Source organism: Rhamphochromis sp. 'chilingali', assembly GCF_963969265.1.
Source record: "Rhamphochromis sp. 'chilingali' genome assembly, chromosome: 14".
NCBI classification, from domain to species: Eukaryota; Metazoa; Chordata; class Actinopteri; order Cichliformes; family Cichlidae; genus Rhamphochromis; species Rhamphochromis sp. 'chilingali'.
In genome coordinates, this window is record NC_137941.1 from 17,067,149 (window position 1) to 17,082,520 (window position 15,372).

At 42.5% G+C, this 15,372-nt stretch overlaps 2 protein-coding genes across 4 annotated transcripts in view; both read left to right on the forward strand.

The window, feature by feature from the left end:
* map3k20a (mitogen-activated protein kinase kinase kinase 20a) overlaps positions 1–10,329 on the forward strand; it is a 28,006-nt gene extending 17,677 nt beyond the window's left edge. Inside the window, exons 11-20 of one of the 2 annotated variants that reach the window (XM_080903844.1) lie at positions 230–365; positions 6,111–6,155; positions 6,250–6,280; positions 6,388–6,527; positions 6,634–6,696; positions 6,784–6,873; positions 8,729–8,845; positions 8,985–9,059; positions 9,161–9,311; positions 9,407–10,329. In XM_080903844.1, coding sequence (XP_080759970.1) covers positions 230–365; positions 6,111–6,155; positions 6,250–6,280; positions 6,388–6,527; positions 6,634–6,696; positions 6,784–6,873; positions 8,729–8,845; positions 8,985–9,059; positions 9,161–9,311; positions 9,407–10,122 — 1,564 coding nt within the window. In that variant the 3' untranslated portion in view covers positions 10,123–10,329. Of the gene's footprint in view, positions 1–229; positions 366–6,110; positions 6,156–6,249; positions 6,281–6,387; positions 6,528–6,633; positions 6,874–8,728; positions 8,846–8,984; positions 9,060–9,160; positions 9,312–9,406 lie in introns of both variants that reach the window. The other variant, XM_080903843.1, reaches the window with a different exon arrangement.
* Positions 10,330–11,137: 808 nt separating this feature from the next.
* Positions 11,138–14,853, forward strand: cdca7a (cell division cycle associated 7a). Of its 2 annotated transcripts, XM_080903049.1 has the most exons (10): positions 11,138–11,256; positions 11,903–12,046; positions 12,131–12,253; positions 12,341–12,544; positions 12,624–12,695; positions 12,780–12,971; positions 13,076–13,204; positions 13,306–13,455; positions 13,537–13,673; positions 13,756–14,853. In XM_080903049.1, the coding sequence occupies exons 1-10, from the start codon at positions 11,236–11,238 to the stop codon at positions 13,787–13,789; spliced, it is 1,206 nt and encodes a 401-aa protein (XP_080759175.1). In that variant the 5' UTR covers positions 11,138–11,235; the 3' UTR covers positions 13,790–14,853. The 2 variants fall into 2 exon arrangements, with proteins under 2 accessions (XP_080759175.1, XP_080759174.1); XM_080903048.1 differs by having other exon boundaries at positions 12,624–12,971.
* Positions 14,854–15,372: the final 519 nt, after the last annotated feature.

The following is a 15,372-nucleotide window of genomic DNA, read 5'->3' on the forward strand; positions in this document are numbered from 1 at the left end:
GATCCATTGGATGTTCGATCACTGCTTTACAGAGGTTCGTTAAAAACTACAGGGCAGCTGTTTTTGGAAATTATGTAAGGAGTGAGCTCAGACTGAGTGGTGCAGACTGTAGGGAAGCCAGAAAATAAAGAGACATGGTTTAAAAAAAGAAAAATGTTGGTTTTGGTTTTTATAAGAAAAATCCAGCCATCCTTAAATGTTAACAGTTTTCTCCTGCTGTATGATGAAGGTGTGAGATTGAAGCTACACTTGAGAGACTTAAGAAGCTGGAGAGAGACCTGAGCACTAAAGAGCAAGAGCTGAAGGAGCGTGAGCGGCGACTAAAGATGTGGGAGCGCAAACTCATCGAACAGTCCAACAGTCCGGTGAGTTCCTCATTATCCCCTCTTCACTTTGGTCCACCTTCACCTTCAGGACAGCCGCATCACTTTGTGAAGTGGTCTCGGCGGCAGCACGTCGACTCTGCGCTGTTGTTCACGTTCGCGTTTTCATGTAGAGGCTTATTTTCTGAGCTACCTTCTGAAGTCCCCTCAACCTTATTCTGAAATGAGAAGGAAAGTAGAAGAGTATGAAACAGAGTTGTGAACATTTGCATCGTGACAATAAAAAATTACTATTAGATTGTAAGCATCCAGCCTCTGACATGACAGTCACAGCTTTAATTCTATTCCTTTTTCTGCCTTTTTTGCATCTAACATCCAATGCAAAACGATTTAGGGCTCAACTAATGATCATTTTTATTACTGACCAAAATCTTATCAGCCCACAGCTCCTCCACCAGCAACTGAGTAGCCAGAATTGGCACACACATCTGGGGTGATCGTGGCTCAAGAGTTGGGAGTTCGCCTTGTAATTGGAAGGTTGCCGGTTCGAGCCTCGGCTTGGACAGTCTTGGTCGTTGTGTCTTTGGGCAAGACACTTCACCTGTTGCCTACTGGTGGTGGTCAGAGGACCTGGTGGCGCCAGTGTCTGGCAGCCTCGCCTCTGTCAGTGTGCCCCAGGGTGGCTGTGGCTACAATGTAGCTTGCCATCACCAGTGTGTGAATGGGTGGATGACTGGATGTGTAAAGCCATACAAGTACAGGTCATTTACCATCTTAGGCCCCTGAAGTTTCTCATCTATATTAGAACATCATAATGTTGTACTAGAGGGACAAGATGACCCATTTTTAGCATTTATACAGCCTTATATAATTAAATAATTTCATGATGATAACATTTCATTTATGTCCAAAAGCCTTGAATTTTTGGTATATTGTGATATCATCATGTTGCTTAGTAATCGCCTACCAACGTTAAAATGATCCAGCTTGTCTGGGGTTCCCAGAACAACTGAGAGATATAAGCTTTCCAGCTTGTCCTGGGTCTTCCCCCTGGCCTCTTCTTGTTGGGACATGCCCAGAACATATCACCCAGGAGGTGCCAAGGAGGCATCCTTGTCAGATACCTGAACCAGATCATCTGGCTCCTTTTGATGTGGAGGAGTAGTGGCTCTACTCTGAGCCCCTCCTGGATGGCCGAGCTCTTCACCCTAAATTAAAGGGGGAGGCCAGTATCTGCAAACATGTTCGTGTAGTCACTACCCAGCGCTCGTGACCTTAGGTGAGGGTAGGGGAGTAGCTCGACCGGTAAATATTACACTTTTATGCTCAGCTCTCTCTTCACCATGACAGACCGGTACAGCATCCGCTTCACTGCAGTCGGAGCACCACTGCTTCACACTCGGCTGCAAACTGCTTCAGTGCAAACTGAAGCCCACCACTTAATGAAGCCAACAGAACCACATCATCTGCAAAAAGCAGAGACGAGATTCTGAGTCTGCCCAGGTGGAAGCCTTCCACCACTTGGCTACGCCTAGAAATTATGAAAATTGTGAACATAATCGGTAACAAAGGGCAGTCCTTTAGGGAATCCAACACCCACTGGGAACGAGTCCGACTTATTGCTGGCTATGCGGACCAAGCTCTAGCAACGGTTGTATAAGGATCAAATGGCCCGTAGCAACGGGACACGGTCAAATGCCTTCTCCAAGTCCACAAAACAAATGTAGACTGGTTGTGCAAACTCCAATGCACCCTCAAGTATCCTCAAGAGCATAAAGACCTGGTCCAGTGTTTTTTGTGAATGATACCTAGTCATTTGTCTTAACCTATATATGGCCATGCATCAGAATCATGCACATGTTAGATACCTGGAAGCTGTCTCTCCCACATAGACAACTCACAATTTCTTTAACAAGTCAGTTGAGCCTTTGAATAAACTGCATTAAACGTGCTTCTTTTCTATGTGCTCTGTCGTTCTGCTGTCCTGTTAACTTCACTTTAAAATTTGGCTTCTTAAATTATTTTATTAAGGGTTCATGCTACGTCCAAATGGGCAGAATCAACTTTTGGGGGTTTTAGGGTTCACATTGTTGATTTTTCTCATTTACCTTTTTCTTTGTTATTTACTTCTATGTCTCTTCTTTTCTATCCTGTTTTCTTGTCTTTTCCCACGGTGTCCCTGCTTTTGACATCGTCCTGCCTCTCAGCTGTTCTTACCTCTAAAGATAAGTACTAATCTGTGCTTTCAGTCTGTGATTGAGGAGTCTTAATAATTCACAGATGTCTTCTCATATCACAACCTCTGGTAATGAGTATGTGAGTCTGCAGTCTGTGATAGAAGACTTGAGGCTTTATTGGCTGGCCTGTCCTGCACTCTAACATGCAGGTCAACACGTGAGTCGAGCAACTCCTCCAGGTCTGTGAGCTGTGTCAACATGACAGTGGAAATGGGACACTTCCTGTGGTCTGATGACACTGAATGAACCCTTCAAGTGTTTGGTATTGTTCCACCTGCATCCATCACATAGTGTGATCTCACTGAATATAGTGGGGGAAATAATTATTTGATACCCAGTTGGATTTGCATATTTTCTCACTTACAAAGAAATGAACAGTCTCTAATTTGTGTGGTAGCTTCATTTAATGGAAAGAAAAAAAACATATTACACAAAGATTATAAATTGATCTGCTAATTGAGTGAAATATTATTGATCTCCTACAACCCAGAATTCTGGCACCTATAGATTGGGTGTGTGCCCATTTGACATGCTGACAACAATCAATCAATTAATGAATTACAGCTACTCCTGATCTCAACTTGTTATGTATATAAACACACCTGTTTATATACATAAACACACCACACTATAAAGCACACCTGTCCACCACCATGGCCAAGACCAAAGAGCTTTCAAAGAGACAAGATTGCAGACCTGCAGAAGTCTGGAAATGCCTATAAGACCATATGCAAGAAGCAAGAAGTGGCGAGAAGGGGACAATTATTGGTGCAAAGAAATATAAAATGACCATCACTTGCCCTCAGTCTGGAGCTCCATGCGAGGTCTTTCCTCCTGGAGGATGATCATGAGAAAGCTGGTGGATCAGCCCAAAAACAGGAGGAGCTTGTTAATGATATGAAGGCAGTTGTGACAGCCACCAAGAACACTATTGGAAGCACACTACGCTGTGATGGATTGGAATCTTGCAGTACTTGCAAGGTGCCACTGCTCAAGTAGTCACATAGACAAGCCAATCTTAAGTTTGATCAGCAGAAATGTTGAGTTCCCAAGCAACAGCCATAAAACCTAAGGGTTTCGAGAGCTTTTGTAAAATCCCTCCCCGGATGTGTGGAAACCTGGTGACCAACTGCAAGAAATGTTACGGGTTTTTCCACCAGGGTACCAAGTCATGTTATGCTTGTGTTATGCTAGTCATGTTATGAGATATTAATAATCAAATACTTATTTTAGACAATGATATGCAAATCAGCTTATAACTTTTATGTAATTTATTGATTTTTGGTTTGAAATTCAGTTTCTCTCCATTAAACTAAAACTACCATATAAACTAAAAACTGTTCATTTCTTTGTAAGTGAGCAAACTTACAAATTCAGCAGGGGATCAAATAATTACATCCCCCACTGTATATTACTGGTGTTGTGAAAGCACTAATATGAACAGCTTGTTAAGTTGCGTTATTAACTATTCGACAATTATTTCATTAATCATTACTTTGTCACACCATAAAAGAGCATTTATTCTGCTTTATAAGCTGCGTTCATGATGTATTTCCACCACATATGGCGCGGGAACTTGGTCACAATTATAGAACATATTTGAAGCCCTCCACCTGTGGATATTATGGATGTAATTTGCCGTATGCCTAATGTTCTGGATGTATAGTGCCATGCTGTGAAGAAAGAGCCATGTGATCCAGTTGCCTAGAGAAGGCCAGGCTTTTATGATGAAGTGACATTTTGCTGACATTAAGATTGGCCAATTTGTTCTGGTTGTGGTGGAGTGCAGTTGTTGAGACACAGTCTCTTACCAGGATAAGAAAGTACATGTTTTTTCCTCTGAGTGACCCAGGTTCAAAACAGTAGGAGAGGGACTTTGCTGTGTGGCTGTCAGCTTCATTCTCTCATTTTACTTTTGAAAACAGGTTTCTTCCTAAGGCCTCCAAAAAAACATGAATTTTCAGCCAAAGAATTTACATTTTAGAGCTTAACAAAGTAACATCTTTCTATAGACGCCACGCTGTATTTATCCACACAAAATCACGTCTCAAGAGCTGCTCTTTACAGTACAGAAAATCATATTAGCATTAGTGTTCACTTAGGTATTATGCCTCTTGTGGGGGAAGGACATGCTTCCTTGAGCATAGCCCATTAAATTGTCCCCTTCGCTTGTTATAATCAGTCAGTCTCATGAGGATGTAATCCTCTGTATTCCTCTGTTGTTGCTTGTTAGCTTCTTGCCATGAGCTAATAATCCTGTACAAATATTGCCTATCCTCTTGTGCCATCAACTCGTAGACATATTACACTAGACATAACAATCAGCATTTTGTGTTTTTCCATGGGAAAACTTCTTATTTCCTTTATTTTCCATTATAATAGTGAAACTTCTTCATCTGATTTATTTTCCTGTTAACAGATGATTTTCTTTTGACTTTCTCCTAATTTGCCTTGGCTCGATTTCATTACTTTCCACATCTGAACAATTAGTGACTAATAAAACAAACGTTTTGCCATTAAAATGATATTAGTTACATTTCTATAGCTAGTATTAATAAACGTAATGATAACAGAGGATGGCTTTTAGTGTTTTCATTTAAAAAAAAAAGAAGTAAAATATGCATTTCCTGTGGCCATTTTTCAATCTTTTGTTGAGACATTAACTACATGCTTCTTTATAGGTATATCCATGGCCTGACTACCCATCATCCACTTAGTCCACATGGGGGCACAATTGTGTGAATTAAACCCAACTCAAAGTCCTTTTCTCCTGCATGTTCCACATATAAATCTTAAAACACAAAGACTGTATCCCCCATTTCAAATTTTTAGATTTAACCACACTTGCCAATGACGTGCCACACGAGCATGGCTGCTCATTTGTGAGATACAATGTGGCTTTTGAAGAGTGATGTTAAGTCACTCCAGTGGGATTCTGGCATTGGCTTAGTGTTTCCGAATCTGTTTACTTCTGAACTGCATTATAGGAGGAGGCGGAAAAGCTCTGTAGGGCTGAGTGGCTTTATGAGGCAGCAGCCTCAGCGACTGTCGACTGAGCCTGGCATTTAGTTCATAATCCGAGCTGTTACAGGATGTCGTGGGAAGAAGACAGTGAATGGGGGATTACTCATTCATTTAGACGTATTTTTTCCAATTTCCCATTGCATTATTTCTGTCATTACACACCAGTCTCATAATCACAATGATGAAATCTTTATTTTGGCTGGCAAGTTTCTGCCTGATTGCATTTAATGAGCAATAAATGATTTTTTTTTTCATTCAAATAGATCACATTAGATCAGTCAGATGGGCATTTCTGTTGGATATAGTCCATTATGGCTACATCCAGTCTTCTTAATCACAAAGCACAATAACTGAAAAAGTAATGGTTTCAAAGATGTGGACAAAAATATGGATATTTTCCATTTTAATAATATTTACTAGTCTTGTGAGTTTTACTTTGGAGTTCTGGCCTTTTTTAGATGGACACATGATGCCTATATCCAACCACATTCTGTTGCTTTGGATTAAATTTGTCTTGTCTTCGCAGTTGCTCCCCACGTTGGACATATATACCTGGACAGAGGAGCATGTGGTTGGTATCAGTGTGTTTTTACTTGCAGCCATTTAAATTGTGATACAGTCATGATTGCTATTAAAACGATTACATCGTGATTTTCTTCCTTTAGTATTTCTGGATGCAGCAAATATTTGGCGCAGGTTTGTTCATCTACTTTCTAAACAGTTCAGATCGTCTTAAATGTTTTCTGTTTCGCATTCTTCATTCTTTCCGCGCTCGTTTCAATGTTTGGTTGTGTCTTTGCCAGGAGACAGCGCATGTGACATGCAGCTTTATGCGGATCTGTTTAAAGAAAACCACATCACCGGACGGAGGCTGCTGCTGCTCACAGAAACCGACATGCGGGACATGGGGGTCAAGTCCAAAGGTCACGTCATGCACCTTAAGGCAAGACACTGCTAACCATTAACCGAAAACTTTTACGGGGTATCGGCAGAGCTCTCTGATATTTGGCTCTGCGGTGAATTCAAAGGGAATTTTTTTCTTTTTCCAGTGTGAGATCGAAAAGCTAACTAATGATTACCTCGGGTTCGTCCACTTCCCGCCACTGCTGAAGGTATCTTCATCTGTTAGACGTGTTACATTTTTATTGTCACGCACCTTTTGGGGCTTATGTTTATGTGCTTTTGTTTTCTTCCCCAAGGATGAACTAGAAAAGGAGGTGGAGCAGAGTAAAACTGTAAATCTGGAGCTGGTGTTTGGGTACCACTGGAAACCAGCAACAGGAAAGTCTGTAAGTCTGTCAGAAAACACATTCAAACACTGACTCCAACATATTTTGCAGCTGTGAGCAAGCGATGAAACCCAAAAAAAATAAGAATATCACAAAGAAATGTTTTCTGCTTTGAGCATTTTTGGCATAATTGATACTTTCTAAGGAGATATAGAGACATGCGATTGAATCGGCCCACTACAACTGAAGCTGTTTGTTCTGAGGATTCGTGATGGCGGCTGTTATGCTGACCATTCAAGGCATCACTAGACATGTATTAAACCAGACAAATAAACATTTCAGGCTCAGCCATGTACCACATCCACCTCGACTTGCTCACAGCCCTTTGTTAGGGTCTCAAACTGTGGAGAAAGGGTGGCTCTTCACTTGCTGTTTGAATTTAATCAAAAATAGCCCATTTAGCCAGAAGTCATTTTCTTTTAAAAGGCAAACGTTATTTAATCTTTCAGCTGTTCATTGTCCCATCATAAATAGTCCTCTTTCAGTGTGTTCGGCAGGGCTGAAACGAGCCTGCTAATTGCCTCCCATTTCTTCTGACATGTGGTGGTTTAGTGGGTAGAAAACACAGCAGGGAGAAGGAAACAGGAGGCTGAGAAAATGAGAGCTAATTATTTTCCCCTGCCTGGTGTCAGGTTCCGTGTCAGCCTTGTTTTTACAAACTGGAAGGTTTTTTGCACTAAATAAAACAAACCCGCACTGCATTTTTTTCTTCGCCCCTCTTTGCTGGCGATGTCATGGAAGCAGCTGCACTTCTCAAAGACAAAATGAGGGCCTGCGATTGTGCGGCCACCATCTGACAGCCACTGAGGGTCCCCTACTAATGAGGATATCACCGTGCAGCCAAGTGAAAGGTGCTGAATTATGTATGAGTTGTCATTAGACGCACTCGGGTCCTAGGCATCATTACCAGACATTGTTTCTGCTGGAGTGATTAGACTAGCATAGACCTGGGAGCCCCGGTGCGACCGTCCAGGCCCGACACCAGGCCAGCGTTGGGCCACTGGTGTGTTTCTGAGCCAGAGGCTTGCTCAAGCTTCCCCCTTTGAGTCATTTCCAGCCCCCGGGGACGATGAAGGAGAGGGCGAAGGCTCCTCAGACGAGTGTGTTAGTGCCACTCCTCTGATGTCTTTCTCTGTGATCACTACACAATGGATTGGCCTGTGCCATGAACCCTGTGTGGTTAAGCAGTGACCTGTAGCTTCCTGGCAGCTTTTAGGGATTGGCGAAATCATTACGTGCGTCGTCAGCATTCAGTATGCAGAAGAAGAGGGCTGGGGACCGCTTCGATTTGTGCCTCCCCAGTTTGATGTGTGTCTCTCTGCAGCAGTCCATGAGGAGAAAAAAAAAGGTTTTATCAACTAAAATCAGACAGTTTCCTGCTCCAAAAAATTAATCCTGGATTCTGAAAAGGCCTAAATGTTTGGAATTTAGAATAGCGGCATGAAAATATTTGCTGCTGATTTTTGTTTCCGTTTCTCTGTTAGAGTAATTTAATGAAATGTGCCGAATTTGAGGTATATTTATGTAGAGAACCTAATTCCATAAAGATCAGTCTTTTAACTTAGGTTTGCATTGCTGTAGACATTACATGCAAACTGCATTTTACATGTATACTCTGTCTTTTCTCCCCTTTGGTCTGCTAGCAGTTTATTTTAAAAGTTTTATTTCATACTTATCTGTCTTCACCCACAATGTGAGGCTTTCTGGCCACTGTCATTCAACTACCTGTAGGTTGTGCTGTTGGTTTATATACAAGATTTACCAAGTTCTCCACACAGATGAGTGAAATTAAAAACTTTTACATCTATTGTCGCTGAGACCTACATTATCTGACCGGCAATTATTTTATTTCAAGGACTGCAAATGGAAAATGTACATGGAACTCGACGGCGATGAAGTCGCTATAACCTACATCAAAGATGTCATCTTTAACGCCAACAGACAAGACGTTGAAATCCTGCGGATGACTAAGGTGCCGTCAGAAACGCATTTCTGTAACACATCTAATTGCTTTAAATGTTTTGATTGGTGCATTTTAACCTGACGTATTGTGGTGGTTGCAATTGTCTATTTTTTGTTTTTTTCAAACAAAATAATGTTTTTCAATGCAGCCACCTTTTGTGATGGACAAATGGGTCACTGGGCTACAGGAGAACCAGAGAGTGGACTATACCGTCAATTATGAGGTGGGTCATTTTAGCAGCTGCAGTTTGAAAATGCATCACACAGGCAGTCACGCACAATCATGTTTAACAACATACATTAAATATCACTACTTTCACTTCAGAATGATGTCAAGTCTCCCAAGTCCACCAGACACAGCTGCTCGATGACATGGAGCGTCAATGGTGGACGAGACGAGATCAAGACTGTGGAGCTCGTCATTGAAACAGCCCCAGCTAGCACAGACTGGAACCTCAAGGACAGATCAAACCGCGGTAAATATTTATTATTTATTCATATCGTTTTTTTAGCGGAAAAAAAAAATTCTTCATATAGGAGGTGTATATGAGGTACGTGTTTTCTGTTTTAGATATTGATCCAAAGTGGATGTACAATGTAAGACTGAAGCAGATGATAGCCCAGAAATCCCAGCCGACGACTGCTGCTCACACTGCCTTCACGAGCTCTGATGCTCGCACTCTGCCTCAGTTCCTGTCTGCACATGAAAGACATGTGTCTTCTTATGCTGCAGCTGTGCGCCGCTCTCCAAACCGCGTCAACTCTTCTCACTGGGCCGACTCACGCAGCTCCTCGCCAACTGCCAGCCTGTCGGCCAAACTCTCAACGCTCTATCTGGGGTCAAAGGGCAGCAGTCCCTCCAGCACTACGTCAGAGAGCACCTCAGACAGAGAGCGCCCGCTCAGTGCAGGGGCAGTGCATAACTATCGCAGAAATAGCAACACGGGCAATACATTTACTGTGGGTGGGGTGCAGGGTTGGGGTCATACAGAGAGTAGTGGTAGAGGTGGACATGCTCATAATAAAGGTGGCAAAATCCCCCGACATCCATGGAGACCGCCGTCCAACAATTACAGTGCCAGACCACAGAGCCGCACACCATCGATACCGGGTTTATTGTCTGTGACACAAAATGCCAGTGAGGAAAAGGAGGGGGGCCAAAGCAGTGACGGAGGGTGGATCAAAGTGGAGCGTCATAAGAGATTACCACGGCAGGACAATAAACAAGTCAGAGGTCGACCGAGGAGGGGGGGCAGGGGAGGGCGCGGTGGTGGTGGAAGAACTTAATGTAGGCCACACAAGAACTGAACATGTTACACACTGAAAAGGTTTTACACATGGATTATGTCTGCTCACATGACATAATTAGTAACTGGGATTTGTATTTTAAAAAAATGAGCTTATTTGTTCACGTATTTTTAAAAACGACAGTGTAGTCTGTGATTTTTGCAGATGACATTCAAAACTGTGGTTCGCATTGAAAATATGATGCTATTTATCAATCCTAAAAATAAAGATTTAAATTTAAACTACATTCCTGCCTCACCAATTCTATTGTGTGTGTGTGTGTTTTTTAACATATAATAATTCAGAAGTGCAAAGTTTTATTTGAACTGATTTACCTCACCCCACCCCATTATTCCCTTTGATGTATAAGCAATCATGCCCACTTCCTGTTGTTTACAGCCATTCTTTTGTCTTATCGCACCTTTACAGCAGTCTGCAGGGTAACTTTCTCTTTGAAATTTAACTTAATTCAGTTAAATTCTCTCTTTTTCCTATCTCAATCCCACATTTGCCAACAAATCTATCCAATCTATCCTATTTAGCAACAAAAACCCGTATAAATTCCACCATAAATATTTATATGTATAAATATAAACCAGGATTCATAAATTGTATTTGATTTCCTGGCTTCTAACTTAAGTGTGGATGCTGAACTTTGGTCTGAACATGAAATAACCTTGCAGAAAAAAAGGGGGGGGAAATCTGGTCTGTTTGTGAAGTTGGAAAAGAATCAACATTTTACCCGCCTTGTATGCAAATAGCTCTGTAAAAAAATTCGCGCCGCGGTAAAGGCCGTGGAAGATACATACCTCAAATGATTCATTAATTCATTAGTTTTTACGTCTGGCGGTTCACATAAACATAGAGCACACTTCAAGCAATTATAAAGGCTTGTTTAAGAGTTTGGCACTTATGCTTTTCATAATAAATTTGCTCTGTTACTTAAAAAACGTGTCGCTGCGTTTTATGCAGCTTTCAGGACCTTGCGTTGGCGCGGGAAATGAACGGAGTGTGGACCGCTTGCAGCTGCAGGTCCTGCTTTGTTCGCTGCAGAGCTGCTGCACGGATTGGATCCGTTTCTGTTCGTGTGTCACGAGTTTTAAAAGAAAAAAAATGCCTCTCACTCGCTCCAAGGTAAGAAAAACACCCTGACGTTTTTAATAAAATTACTTCCTTTATCATTTGTGCTTTTATTAACTTTTTGAGTGGATAATATACTTTTTTGAATAAATTATCTTAGTTAAGTTGGACTGTAAACACCAACTTTCCCTTATCCTTATAGTCCGTGTTTATTGTTGGCGCTGTTGAAAAAAAACGAACTGAAATGCAACATATACGGCGGAATGAACGTTTTTATTGCGTACATCCACGTTTTTTAATGCAGATCAATCATGGTCCAATTGTCTGCCTTTGCTAGCTTTATAGTCAGGGGTGTGTCCCATAAATCCGAAGCTCAAGCATTAATGAAAAGCCCATCGAAAGAATTAACTGTGAAAGTGGTTTTAAGCAATTTCTTTTCCTTTAATTTTTGTTTTTTAAAGAACCTCTGTCTGGTTTTTGGACCTCAGCTTGGGCTTCAGAGACTTTTCTTTCTTGTTGCTCAGTTTTCATATGAAGCTCCACCATTTCTTTTCTTTTGAGGCTTTGCAAGGAAGTCTCGGTGGTTTTGTTAGCGTCTTCATTGAGAACAGTAAATCACGTGGCTCTATAGGCCCTCCTGATTTTTGAGCAGTTGTGCTCCTGTACCTGTTCTCTAAATGCTCTTGCTGTTCTTTTGTAGAAACTGGCCGCCCAGTCTCCATCCACCAGGATGAGCTTGAGGAGCTTCCGCAGCGTCCCGCTAGTCCCCATTGAGACTTCCTCCTCTTCTTCTTCTGATGACAGTTGCGACAGTTTTGGCTCCGATGGAGGCTATGCAAATATGGTAACGATACAATGCCAATGAAATACTTAGGCTAAATGTTATTATGTGTGAACTGTATGAAACTAATGCTCGTGTCCGTTGTAGAGGAACAACTTGAGGCAGACGAGGAGAACGGTGGAGAAGCGGAAAGTGTTTGAGGCTACCTCGGAGGAGGACACGTGCAGCGGGTTTGAGGAGAATGTGATCAGCAGTCGGATAAAAGCTATGGTAAGGTCTGCGCAAAGCAAAACGGAACTGAACATCTTCAGAAAGCCCAAGCGTTTCCTCTAATTTCATGTTTATATTTTTGTTTAGAAAGTAGATGCTGAACCCCCGAGACGTGGCCGCAAGTCCAACACCCTGAAGGTTGCCTTAAATTTCCCCACCAAAAAGACGAGCATGAAGAGGCCTGCATCCGAACCACTGCCTCAGCCTAAAGTGCGAGACTCTGACTTGGAGGATGAAGAGGAGAACTTCATGAGCAAAAGAGCCCTGAATATTAAGGAGAACAAAGAAATGGTAAAATTGGTTACATTCAATTCACTTTGTAAACTGACCATGGTTTGGCCTTATTTACTTATGGCGACTTGTTTTACAGCTTGCAAAGCTCATGGCAGAACTGAACAAAGTGCCTGGACTCTTTCCTGGAAGGCGGATGTCGTTAACTACGGTAACGGAGATAAACAAATCGTCTGTTTTATTTTTACCTCGCCAATTGGTTCTCTATACTATATTAACATTTGCACATCTTCAGCCCCGACAGGCACCTCGGCGGTCCATGGGAACCCCGGGATCCTGCAGGAGAAACCAAGAGCGTTTGTCTCGGCCCCACACACGGTCCCGCTCCCTGGTGGACGGACCTCCCAGCCCACCTCCAGAGGAAGAGCTTGAGGACAAGTTCAGCCTGGTTCGCAAAAGTCGCTTCTATGAGGAAGTTGATGAACCTGTAAGTCAGATTGCACCGTTAATCATTTTAAAAAGTTCTAGACTCGCTTAAAAGACATAATAGCATGCTAATTAACTTTTTTTTAAAAACAAATTGGTGTGCAGCCCCGTCGCCGATCCTTCACTGGATGCAAGGCCATTCCCCATGTAGTGAGGCCTGTGGAGGACATCACAGAGATGGAGCTGCAGCGCATCTGCCACAATGTGCGAGAGAAAGTCTACAACAGCTCCACTGTAAGTCTTTGACTCAGAATGTGAAACATTTGAGCAGTTTAAAACAAACAAACAAACAAAAAACACCCCAACTCGGCTTCACAAACCTCCTTTCTTTTCAGGGAACCACTTGCCACCAGTGCCGCCAGAAGACAGTCGACACCAAAACTAACTGCCGTAGTCCGGAGTGCGTGGGCGTCAGGGGTCAGTTCTGCGGGCCGTGTCTTCGTAACCGCTATGGGGAAGAGGTCCGAGATGCTCTGCTGAATCCGGTAAGTTTGCAAACATGTACTGTGTTCTGTGTATGTATGCGTTGTACGTGTGACTCATTTCATTCTCATTGTTCCGGGTAGGAGTGGCAGTGCCCACCATGCAGAGGGATCTGTAACTGCAGCTTCTGCCGGGCCCGAGAAGGCCGCTGCGCGACGGGAGTGTTGGTGTACCTGGCCAAATACCACGGCTTTGACAATGTGCACGCCTACCTGAAAAGGCGAGTGGCACATTTGTCTTAAAATCTTTATCTCACTATGTTATGGGGTAAGGTTATTAACAGATTTATTTTCTCTCTGCAGCTTGAGAAAGGAGCTGGAAGAAAGCAGTGAGTGAGACGTGAATGCGAAGCAGCCTCTGCACCTGACTGACTTGCTCTGTGACCACTTTTTACACACACAGCCATCACGATGTTCATAGCTTTGAAGCGTTGTAGCGCGTTGCATTTATTCCGCTGGTTAATCTGACACTTCAGTGACAGAAGAAGAACAAAGGCTGTTTCTCTTCTGCACATTTTTCTTGTCTGTTCTCAAGAACTGAGCTTTACATTAAGGCTAGTTGTTTGTAAGCTAGGGTTGAGCGAAACACTCCAAATCTGCAATCTTAACTGTAAGATGATTCTTAAATCCTACAATGTACATATGGCTCGAATGTAAAGTCTGTTATTATAGCTGAATCATCATATTTGCTGCAGAAAGGCTTGTTTAGATGATCTGCTCTGTTTTACATTGTTTTAAATGTAATGATTTTTGTACTGCACTCATTGACTGACCCCCAGTTGCAAATTTATGCTTGTTTCTCACCTCTTTTTTTAAAAAAGATGTTTGCTTGGGATTGCCTGTAGGAATGGTCCAGTGATGTGCATGCCGTGAGTGGGAGGGGGGTGCAGCTGGGAAAAAAACCTAGAGGAACTGTGAGATATACTACAGCGCCTGGTTAAATATCCTTCATTAGATAACTGTCGCTAATGGTGTGGAAACAATTAGCACACTCTAATGGGAATCTCATACCTGTAAATCATTTTATCCTGTTAAAGCACATTCTCGCTTTGCTCCAGTCTCTTTGGCTCATTTTCTGCCTTACGCAGTTAAGTAGGAATGGTTGAAGGTGCAGTAGAGTTATGGCCTGCATTTTCTGTTCAGAAGTGATACTCGTATGCACAATGAGATGAAATTAACCTTTGTGCAGTTCGTCTTTGAAATGTACTTCATTTGACCTGGAAATACTCTAATTGTATGATACTATTTGACAAAGAATTAAAAAAGGTTGGAGTTTCCTCACTGTAGGTGGAGGTTATCTTACTGCTGCTTGGTTATAAGGCTCTGTACACCTTTGGTGATGCTTGCTTTGTGTTCATTGGGTTCGCTGTACAGTTTCAATAAAGTGTTGATTTCTGCAAAGTGCTGTCAGTGTTCTTTGACTTGACCATCACTCCATCCTCGACAGCGGCAGCTGCATATACTCTTGATATACTCGAGGTGGGGGGGTTTCTGTGTGATTGCAGTGACGTAAAAGGCAAATGCACTATACCAGCGGTCCCCAACCTTTTTAGCGCCACGGACCGGTTTATGCCCGACAATATTTTCACGGACCGGCCTTTAAGGTGTCGCGGATAAATACAACAAAATAAAACTAGTACCGGTACCAAAAAAGATGTATTCATAACACGTGAAAAGACCCAGGAAAACAGAGTTAACAATAAAAACCCTGAAAACCATACATTTCACACCTGAGCCTCAACTCTCGCGGCCCGGTACCAGTCCGAGGCCCGGGGGTTGGGGACCGCTGCACTATATTGGCAGTATTCACTAAGTATTCACTCACACATCCAAATTACTGAATTCAGGTGTTTCAATCACTTCCATGGCCACGGGTGTTTTTAAGAAAAAAAAAAAAATCAAGCTGGCTGCTTCTACAAA

Bases quoted from the DNA above. Each gene is read 5' to 3' on its own strand.
- cdca7a (XM_080903048.1), top strand. From the start codon at position 11,236: ATGCCTCTCACTCGCTCCAAG. The intron at 12,254-12,340 runs GTAAGGTCTGCG...ATTTTTGTTTAG, and splicing joins GCAGTCGGATAAAAGCTATG to AAAGTAGATGCTGAACCCCC. The intron at 12,545-12,623 runs GTAAAATTGGTT...CTTGTTTTACAG, and splicing joins TTAAGGAGAACAAAGAAATG to CTTGCAAAGCTCATGGCAGA.